This window comes from Monodon monoceros, unplaced genomic scaffold (genome assembly GCF_005190385.1).
Source record: "Monodon monoceros isolate NGI ecotype Baffin Bay Population unplaced genomic scaffold, NGI_Narwhal_1 Super_Scaffold_6, whole genome shotgun sequence".
NCBI classification, from domain to species: domain Eukaryota; kingdom Metazoa; phylum Chordata; class Mammalia; order Artiodactyla; family Monodontidae; genus Monodon; species Monodon monoceros.
The window spans coordinates 22,328,065-22,339,093 of NW_021703783.1; the positions used below are offsets into that span (position 1 = coordinate 22,328,065).

Here is an 11,029-nt window from a genome sequence, read left to right on the forward strand (position 1 = left end):
GACGTGGACGGATGACTGTTTGTGTAAGGACTGAAAACGAGTTTTTTACGATGGGAGGGCAGGACAGTTCCTCGTCCTCTGAAGCCCCCCTCCTCCTCTGCTTGGGCTCTTCCCAGCACTTCCTAATAGTTCCTTGTCTTGAAAACAAGAAGTCATAATTGTCATGAAAAAAAATAATTCAGGACTTAAGGTTGGCTTCGTAGCCTGCCGACTTCTTACGTTAGGTGAGACTTTTAAAATTTAGTAAGGAAGAGTTTGTGATTCTTATGATAGCTCTTTGATTGTTTTAATTCTTTGGCCGGCACTGAAGAAATGAAATTCGATAGAAAGTAGTAGTAACCACTAAAGGGAAGAAAGGTGATTTGTTAAATGTCAGAATCAACTCTAAATGTAAAGGCAGAAAGATCTTTCCGCCAACTCAAACGACCTCATCATGGTCTGAGCCCTTGTTGGGTGAGGAGAGAAAACATTTACAGAAGACCTGGAAGGACCTTCAGACCTGGACCTGAGAAATAAATACATTGAAGCTTTGCTAGAATAAGCCTTTTATTCGTGGGGTGGGGAGGGGTTACTAAGGGGCACTAGTTGGATAGATTAGTAACCAAACTCCCTAAGGCTGACTCCTAGGATGAGCTGTATCACAATCGCTACAAAGAAAAGAAAGAGGGGAGGTCATAGTCTTGGTGGAAAACAGAAGTTGTAACAATTTTGACATTTCTGCAGGCTCCGGACGGGTGCACACACAGGATCTGGACTCCTTTCCCTTCCCTCTGTGCCCTCTTAGGAGACACTTGACTTGGTAGCAGAGAGCACAGTGGAGCTCTAATTACTGCCCACTGTGAGTGGGTCCTTCTGTCTCAGGATCAAGTACTCCTCCCAGCTTCTGCAGCCATCAAAAGGCTGTGCGCTTTACTTGGACATCAGTTCCCAAGCTGGACTGTCTCTTACACTGATTTTGTTGTTTAAAAAACAACAACAAACAGTTCATTATTTTGGCTAATTCAGAGCATTTTTAGTTTTTTTTTTCTCAGTCTAAAATATTCCATTTATTCTTTCCTTGAGGAGAAAAGGAGAACAAAAAAAGAACAATAAAAAAAAAAAAGAAAAATGAAACTAGATATTTTAAATTTCACAAGCATTTTTCAAAAAGAGAGTAGGCAATAATTTTCCTTGAAAAAGCTCTTCAAAATGATGTCAGGGTAGTCTTTCATCTACCATCCGATTTTATCCACACAATAATTAACCATCTCTTGTGAAACAGGGGTGGGGAAGGGGGAACGGCCTTTGCCAGTGTGTCTCTGGTGTTACAGTTGGGAAACAGAATTGCCAATGATTCTGTGGCTTGAAGGTCAGAGGTGAGATTTGCTTGCATCTCTCCTGCCATGCAGCTCTGCGTCCTTTCCTTTAGACGGCTCCAGAGATCCTGCTCGGCTTGCTTGGCTTGTTTTGTAGGATCTGTTGCCAAGGATAGATCCTCTTGGGGCTCTGCCAGTCAGAGCAGTCAGTCATTCAGTAGATACTGATGAGGGTTCTGAGGCTCGGATTCTTTGTACGTTGGCCTGTGGTGGTTCTCAAAGTTGCAAGGGTCCCAGGGAGGAGGGGGTGCTCTGTCACAGCGGCTCATCTGCCTGGCCTGGCCTGACCCACTCTGACAGCCTCCCAGGCAGGGGACGTACCCGGCAGGCCAGTGGGGATGATTCTGCACGGATCTCCTCCCAGCCATTTCGAAAACTATTTCCCCAACCTCGGCTTTCCTGAAATAGTTTTGCCTCTGTGTTAGCCAATCACTCAGGTGGAGGTAGGCGTGTATGTCCAGCCCAGGCAGCCGGCCTTGCTCCCGGTCGCTGTGTCATCATGCGGCTTCTTCCTGCCTTTCAGACCGGAACCTGAACATCTTGCAGTACTGCCCCTCCGCTGACACCTGGACGCTCTTTGAAACGTGCGACGTCCACATCCGCAAGCAGCAGATGGTGTCCGTGGAGGAGACCATCTACATCGTGGGGGGCTGTCTCCACGAGCTGGGGCCCACCCGGAGGGGCAGCCAGAGCGAGGACATGCTCACCGTGCAGTCCTACAACACTGTCACCCGCCAGTGGCTCTACCTCAAGGAGAACACGTCCAAGTCGGGCCTCAACCTGACGTGCGCGCTTCACAATGACGGCATCTACATCATGAGCAGAGACGTGACCCTGTCCACCAGCTTGGAACACCGAGTCTTCCTCAAGTACAACATCTTTTCGGATAGCTGGGAAGCCTTTAGGCGTTTCCCAGCCTTTGGACACAACTTGCTGGTCTCTTCGCTTTATCTGTCCAATAAAGCAGAGACATGACTGAATTGACTTAGTATTTAAAAGAAACCTGGTTCAAGACCAAAAAAACAAAAGAACCATGTCCAATTTCGAGAGAGACTGATTTTTAAAGGGAAAATGTGGGTTTTAGGTCATTTATACAAAAGCTGTAAATACGCCTACTTGAACTAATTACTTGAAAACTTGTGGAAAAAAGAGACCAACTTTATTATTTTTTTAATTATTGATTTTTAAATTATGGGAGCAAATCCATGATAATGTTTTCATACAAATGTGAGACCCTTCGGCCGGTGACTGAAACTGATCCTCAAAAAGAAGATTCATTGTGCCTGCTTGGTAAAGGGCCAAAGTCAATAATTGGCATGAATGGTAAAGATGATTTTAAAATCAGTTTTATTTAGGTCACTTGAAATATCATTGATACCTTAAGTGAGAGATTATTTTTTTGGTTTTTAATTTACTTGACAAACATATTAACACTGTCTTTCTCCCCCGGTCACACCCGCATATATTGCAGTGTATTTAAAATAGGTTCTATGTTCGTATATTTTGTTTGCACACGACTTCCCAGGAAACTTACACCAGTGGAACCAGTACCCAGTCCTCCCCAAAACCTGCATAAAAACATTCTCAGCTATTTTACCAGTCTTTTTTTACAGTTATGAATGCTGAGTAAATAGGAAGGTATAACCTCTTATTTCATTTATGTAGCAGATTGCAGATTTATGTGGTCAGATGGGTTGTATTGCTAGGCATTCTGTATTTCTTAAAAGAGAGGATATATTGTTTCATTCTGTTCTTTTAAAAGGACAGATCTCTGTGTTTTTAAAATCGAGTCTTAAATTTAAGTGGGAAGGAAAGGAAGCACCAAATAACGGGAAAAAATGCCTTTGAGAGTTATTTTATTGACTGTATTTGACTTAGTTCTTTTTTTAAAGTTTGAAACAGTAACTTTATATTTCGGTCAGGCACCTTTGTAATTTAATCTCGGCTTTTTAATTCATGCTTTGCTTTTGTGGGGTAAGGTGAGGGTAGCTTTGAAACGTTTGTGCTGGAGAGAGGGGAAGAAGCCCCTACAGAGATGGAATGGATCTGGTAGGATTTCTGGAATCTGGTAAGGTGCTCTGCTTGCCTTGGTTGGTAAATCAAGTGGAACCCAGCTCAAGCAGTTGTTACAGTAAGTCAGTTAACAAATGAATACAATCTTCTGCCAGTTACAGATCAGCATTTCTTTAAAAATATACAGGCGTATCTCAGAGATAGTTCAGTTCCAGACCACTGCAATAAAGCAAATAAAGCAAGTTGCAAGAATTTTTGGGTTTCCCAGCATGTATAACGGTTATATATACACTATACTGTAGTCTGTTAAGTGTGCAATAGTACTATGTCTAGAAAAACAATGTACATACCTTACTTTAAAAATGCTCTATTGCTAAAAAATGCCAACCCTTATACCTGACAAGCTGGGGTTGCCACAGATCTTCAATTTATCAAAAACATGTTATCTTCGAAGTGCAATCAAGTGAAGCACAATGAAACAAGATATGCCTGTATACACGCACGTAAAGAAATTTTATTTTCATTGAGAAACACTTTCTGAGATTCCCTGATTTTCTGTGATGGAATAAGTTTAAACTGTGAGCTGGACCCTATCTTTCTGTCCTAACATTCCAGTTTCAGCATGCCCCGCTTTAAGAAACTCCCGTAGAAAAAGAAAAACTGTTGCAGCAAATTCATGCACTCAGCACACGTGCTGAGCGCCTCTAGTATGCATTCACCATGCAGCTGTCACAGAGGAGGCGGTAACCTCGACAGCCTTCACTTTACCCAAGGAGTCACCCCAGGGTTTCCGGGCAGCGGTGGCGTCCTGTACATATATTATGGTATATTTAAAATTAGGGTCTACTTGTAAAAATTCTAGTTGCATAACTTTTCAGGAATACTTCCGTTAGGTAAAATGAGGTGTCTTTATTGCGGACCTGGAGACAGATCTTTGCATCTTGTCACCAAATCTTATCAGCACTCTCCTTTCAACGCTATTTAAGGGTTTCTAAGCCAGATCCATTTGTTCTCAAATACTTAGCCTTTTTTTTCTTTTTTTAAAAAAACAACAACTCTGAACTGAAATCTTCCTGGAAATGGTACTTTAATAATAGAGTTATATTAATTTATATTCATTATAGAAATGAATTTCCAGTGACCAAGAATTTCATTACATATATTTAAAAATCTAATTTATTTTAGATAGCATTAACTTTTGGTACTATAGATCTTAACATCTTTAAGGCTTATCCTTATATATTCATAAGATTCTAGCCAGTTGAATTAATTCTGGACAAACAATTGGAGATTAGCTCGTAAATACCCACATTGTAAAAAATACAGTATTATTCCTGCCAACCAGTTCTCTTCCTCATTATATTCTTTGGGTCCATTTTCCGAATGCTGACAACTAGATGCTTGGACCAAGTGAAGGCATACTCTGATCCAAAAAGCTCTTTTTATAAACCAGGTTTGATGTGTGTGTGTATGTGCATCTGTGTGTGTGTGTGTGTGTGTGTGCATTTGCACGCATCTGGCATATTAAGCTCTCTCTAAGATACGCAGACTCCTAACAAGACTGTTCCTTGGGGCTGCCAGTGGTACGTAGGCAAAGTGGAAAGTGCAGTAGAACAGATCTGTGGACTTGGGACATTATCCTTCCTGCTGTACACGTCAGCTGTGTCGGCATTTTGAGGGTAATTTTAATTTAGCCCTGTTCTCTCACTGGTGCCGATGTTACACTAAAGGCTGTACCTGTGACGAAGGCAGTGTTGCTTTGGAAGTCTCCCTGCGTTTCCTCTCTTTCTCTATACATGTTCTCCTTCTTTTCAGAGATGCTTCTGAGGGGTGCTGACCTCTCTGTAGGGAGGGGAGTTACTGGGAGGACCCCAGTGGTGGCCACCCTGCCAGAGGCGGCCTATTTCACTGAGAATGGTCTGAATGGCAGAATGAGTCCTGAGTGTGAATTGTTAGAGGAAGGTTGTTGATTCTTCCTGTCATACTTCTGGCTTTCTCTTCTGCACCCTTAGTTTCAGAGGCGTCTCCCTTTGTTTTTCTGATGAATGTGTAGGAGTTGACTATTTCAACCGTATGTGTTAAATCTTAACAAAGAAGTACTGAGAAGGTTATGGATACTAGTAAGAAGCAAGTAGATGTAGATTAAGCATGAATACCAAAGAGAATTTCACTCTGCCATTTTTTTTGAACCAAAATCCCAAGTCATTCCAAATGCCTTAGATATCAATTAAAATTGTACTGAGATGGACAAAGCTCTTTCTCTACAGAGAGAGTAATCAAGTAAATGCCTGTTCTCTTTCAATAAACCATTACTGAGCAGTGTGGATGCCGTGTTTTCAGATTTCCAGGCAAAGTCATGACTCTACCTGTTTGGCTGCACAGGTAAATCAAGTGGAAAGGCTTTGGCCTTCCTGGTCGACCAGGATTTAATAAGCAGTGGCTTAGTGCAGAGCACTCGAGAGACAGCATAGCAACAGAAAGGGAATATGGGTGAGTTGTCAGATGCCTTTCTCCTGCACCAGGGGTGGGAATACAGAACATCTGTGCCACCATTCTTTCAAGGAGGCATTGTGAATGAGCGGCACTCCTCTCCTCCCAGACAGGAATTGGTCTTAAAATCTGTGTCATTGATGCTTCCAGGCATCCACTACCAGTGCATCAGAGTGAGATGAAGTCTATTTGTCATCCCTGCCTTAGGCAGAGGAGTGAATGAATTACGTGAGTAGACACCACCCAAAATGGCTTTGAAAGCAGTGAGCTGATTCAGCTCAGTTCCCTGGTTCCCAGAAATATGTATTAAATATCTATCATGTGAGAGAAAGTGCTAAGAAGTGGGGATACAGACATAAGTAAGCCACCATCCCCGGCCTTGAAGAGCTTACGGCCTTGTGAAAATGTTTGTCGTGATGGTCGTAACTAGACTGTTTGTCTGGAAGATGCCCACTTTTGTCAGACGCACTGGGGCTCCCTGGCCTTCCTGCCTCTTCAGTCCTGGTTCCAGTCTGTCCCCTACTTTATGGTTGACTAACAATCATCATGAACCAGCTTTTCTCTAGATTTGAACATTACATCCTATGGTTTCTGTTTTTCACAGTATGCTCTTTTCTCACTACTTTCCGTAGTCTTCTCTGTACTTCATTTTTCAGAAAAGAATGATATGAGATCTGCTTTATTTAAAATACTTACCAGGCTCCACAGCTTATGGAGCTGAGAGCTCAGCAGCTTGATCCCATGAAAAGGAGGAGCAAAGCCAGGGAAGCAGGTATTGGGAGAGAAGCAAGCTGTTCACATGTGCGTTTGTACCTATGCCTTTAACACACTTCCATAAAAAGTATTAATAAAGAAATGGACATTGAGACACTAGTCCTGACTGAAAGTCAGTTGAGTTTTTGCCTTTGTGATAACTGTCAAAGGGTATGTTTCATTCACATGAGAGTATTTATTTTTCATTTTCTGGTGTTAATTTAGGAACACGATACAAAATACACACCGGTTGACACAGGCTGACTTCTGCCCTTGAAGTAACCATTTTTATCCATTCCTGTAGGAGACAGATTAAATGTAAAAGACGGTCAATTCTGAGTTGCAAAGGGTGCTGTAATGACCTTGATAGAGTTGGCTGGTGCTCTGTCAAATGGATGTCACAGTCTCTTACTAGTAAAGAGAAAGAAAATGTCATCTGCGTTCTTGTGTCATTTTTCTAAAAAAATACTTAATGGGGGCTCTTTAGATGTCTCTGCAAGGTTTTCATATCTAGTGGTCATTTTAGGCAAAATGATAATCCGTAGAATGAATAGTTATGTTTTGTTATGACGAATTCTTTGTTTAAAAGGTTGTATTGAGTCTTCAATTTCAAGTGTGGCTTAAAATGTAAACACATCACATGATTCATTTCAGTACAATGATGCCTATGAAGCACTTATTCAAACAGCATTCCTTTGTGTTTAGAACTACAGAAGAAAATCTCTTCAAATAAAATAGTCCTGAATCAGTGTATGTTGTCCTTGAAGTATGAGCTGTGGACTCAGGGCTGGGAGGAGGCAGACAATGCGTGAGACAGGCCCGTGCGGTGGGAGCTCCTGACTGCCTGGAAGCCCAGACGAACACGTGAACCAGTTAGAGAGGTGGCATTTGGCTGGAGGAGGAGTCACGTGGGGCATGTCGTGAGAGCTGCTAGTGTTGGGAGAAGAGGGATCGGGGAGGAGGGTCTCTGAGTCCTTATAATTCTGAATAAAAGAACAAAGTCTAAATCTCACCGTTTAGCAGCTGTGTCCCTCCACAATCTATGTTTTCTACCACTTCCCACTGTTGTGAGCGCCCCTCACTCCAGGAAAACTGCAACACACAACTCCTTTTCTATTGTGTTAGTTATGGTGCTGTCTGCGAGGCTGAGAGAAGCTGGGGGTCAGTGTCACAAAATGGGGTTCAGGGGCTTCCCTGGTGGCACAGTGGTTAAGAATCCACCTGCCAACGCAGGGGACACGGTTTCGAGCCTCAGTCCGGGAAGATCCCACATGCCGCGGAGCAACGAAGCCCGTGCGCCACAACTACTGAGCCCACGTGCCGCAACTACTGAAGCCCGCCCGCTTAGAGCCCATGCTCCACAACAAGAGAAGCCACCGCAATGAGAAGCCCACGCACCACAACCAAGAGTAGCCCCCGCTCACCACAACTAGAGAAAGCCCACGTGCAGCAACAAAGACCCAACGCATCCAATATATAATAAATAAATACGTAAATTTATAAAAACAAAGCAAAACAGAAAACAAAATGGGGTTCAGTTACTAGATGATGGCCTACGGATGTCCATCTTCTTCTTCATTTTTTTTTTTTTTTTTTGGCCGCTCCCCACGGCTAGCAGTATCTTAGTTCCCTGACCAGGGATTGAACCCAGGACCCCTGTAGTGGAAACGCAGAGTGCTAACCACTGGACCGCCAGGGAAGTCGCTGATGCCCATCTTCTATCCTTTGATTGCCCCGCCTGTGGGAACACGTGTGCATGCACATGCCCTTCTTATACATACAATTTTAAGAATGACCCAACTTGAACTACTACTACTACCCCATTAAAAATCAAAGACACACTCATCTTTTCCCCTAGGGAAACAATCAAAAATCAGATCCAGCTACTGTATCCAAAGGTGACCTCACAGCTCACTGAGTCCCAAGTCCAGGGTTGTCAGGGATTATCCATCCCTCTGAAGCCCATGGGTGACCACCCATTTCTGGCAGTCTATAAACTAACGAAGAAGTTAACTATTTCGGACACACCCCATGCTAACGGAGCACTTACTCTGTGACAGGAAATCTAGGCATTTTTTCTATTTAACTTATTTAATCCTCACAGCAATCCCATGTGGTAAATATGAATATTACCCCCCTTTACAGCTGAGGAAACTGAGGCACTGCAGGTCACAAGTTGCCATTTGGGAAAAGGCAGAAGGGAAATGGCCTACAACAGTCACTTGTCCAGATGGCATACATCTTCCTGCAGGTAGCGGCTGGCAAGGGCCCTGGTGGTGGAGTGGGTTTCTGGGCAATCTGGGAGCCCGTGATTCTGCTCTGCAGCAGGGTGTTCCATGGCCGTGCGTGAATGGGTGTGCCCAGGTGGCGGCCACGTTCCTGTTGGCAGGGTTATGGGAGCTGTGGGGAGGAAGCCTGAGACCCTCTATAGGCACTGTGGAATCCCAGGCCCCTGTCTGCAGGCCATAAACATTTCCTTGGCAACGAAACCCTTTAAAAACCCAATTAGATGCTGGTACATCTGATCTCTGGCAACTCTGTGGGCCAGTGGCCCAGATCTAATGGAGCCCAGCTCCTTGAACTTGGAGCCCACCTTTGTGATTTCTGTCGCCACCCTTCACCCTCAGCTTGATGGCTCCAATCTCTTCCTCAGCTTTGGGACAACCTGAGGCAGTAGGGTTCTGCCCTTCCAGACTACATCCCAGGGAATGCTGCTTTAGTGGAAATGGTTGCCTCTATGTGGCAGGAGGGGTTTGGGGATACAATTCCCACCTTATTTCTTTGCCTCCTCCGAGAACCCAGTCTGACTGTTTTGTTCATGCACCTTTGCAAGGCAAAGGTGGCTCTTGCAGTTCTGCAAGGCACATGTTATGTGACCCTCTGTGGCTGCCTGGCTGCAAGCAGGAGGGTTAAAAGCATGGGCTACAGAGCAAGACTGGCTGAGTTTGCTTCCCAGTCCTGCCACTTTCTAGCTGTATAGGCTTGGTCAGTTTACTGTATCTCCCTGGACCTCAGTTGCTTTATCTGTAAAGAAGGGTAAAAGTAGTATCCACTCTATGGGATTATTGTGGAAGTTGAATAAGGAAATCCATTCCTCAAAAGCAGCTTACACCAAAGAAGTAGGGGAGGAAGTCCACATCCACACTTATTTGGAAGATGTGCTGGAATGAAGGGAACTGGAATAAAAGAGACCACCCTGTGTTTCCCGGGATTGTTGGTGCCATTGCTGAGTGAGGGTTCAGGTAGGGACACCAAGATGTCCTGCAACAGAGTAGCCAGCACCCCTGGTACAAATTCCTGTTGCGGAGAGAAGATGCTAGTTATCACCTCTGGGCTGGTGGTAAATGGCCAGCCTCTGCGCTGGGGCAGACTCATGCACAGTGATTCTGTGCCACTAAAACCTAAAGAAAAGGCATGTCTGTGTCTTTTCCCAGCTCTGTTTTCCAAGAGGTGAATAGGTGTTTTCTAGTAGTGCTGATGTTTATTTGTTCTGAAGTCTTTTCTGCTCTGTTGTGGGTCTTGAAAATCACAATCTTCAAAGGCAGCTTTGTAAAGTGGTGTTTCGATTCACATACTCGTGGACTTGTTGCATGGCTTCAGAACGTTTCCCATCATGGTGCCTGCCCAGGGGTCTCTGTCAAGCATGGTGATTGCCTCTCTGACACAATCATCACCCTCCTGTTTCCTTCTGAGCTTTGTAGTTATTCAAGCTCTACTGTGTAAATAGTGGGGTCAATCTTACTAGGAGGAGGCTGGATGAAACAACAGCTCCTGTGAATGCTGTGTAGAGTAAACCCTGGGCCCATACACTCTCCTGCTTTGAGCTGGACACATCAATATAGACAAAATTCCAAGTGAAGAAAATTTCAATGTTGAGAGAGAACTAGAGAAAATTACCGTAGGACTAGGTGTATTTGCATGGGACGGAAACCCTAAAGTAACATACCTTAAATACAAGAGAAGTTAATTTTCTCTGATGGAACAGAAGCCTGGAGTCAGGCAGCGTGGAGCTGGTACAGCCCATGGTGTGCTGGGCTGGCTTGTTCCAGCTTGTGAGAACCAGTTGTTAACATCTCTTCCCAACTCTATGTTCACTGATGTCACATTGGTAACTCAAAATTGGCCATGGTGGAGTAGTCATGTCACAGAAATTGGCAAACGCTACAAGTCAGGGTTTTGCCTTCCAAAGAGCCTGTTGTTTAACATTTAACAGCACACCTCTGGGTATAACTCTCTACAGAATTAGGGACCCAAGCTTTTTCTATCCTACTGCTCCATCATCCTTGTATGTGATTCCCATTCTTATGGTCATTCATGTCCACAATTGCTGAAAAAGTTCCAGACATTGAATTACATATTCCAGGTGGCAAGAAGGAATCCAAAAACAAGGGGACAAATACTGGCACCAGCAGTATCTT

At 43.9% G+C, this 11,029-nt stretch overlaps 1 protein-coding gene across 1 annotated transcript in view; it reads left to right on the forward strand.

Annotated features, from left to right (window-relative positions):
- The window catches only part of KLHL42 (kelch like family member 42), a 16,180-nt gene extending 13,802 nt beyond the window's left edge, over positions 1–2,378 (forward strand). The window contains exon 3 of the mRNA XM_029206177.1: positions 1,879–2,378. Within this exon, the coding sequence (XP_029062010.1) occupies positions 1,879–2,330 (452 nt within the window). The 3' untranslated portion in view covers positions 2,331–2,378. The remainder of the gene's footprint in view (positions 1–1,878) is intronic.
- Positions 2,379–11,029: the final 8,651 nt, after the last annotated feature.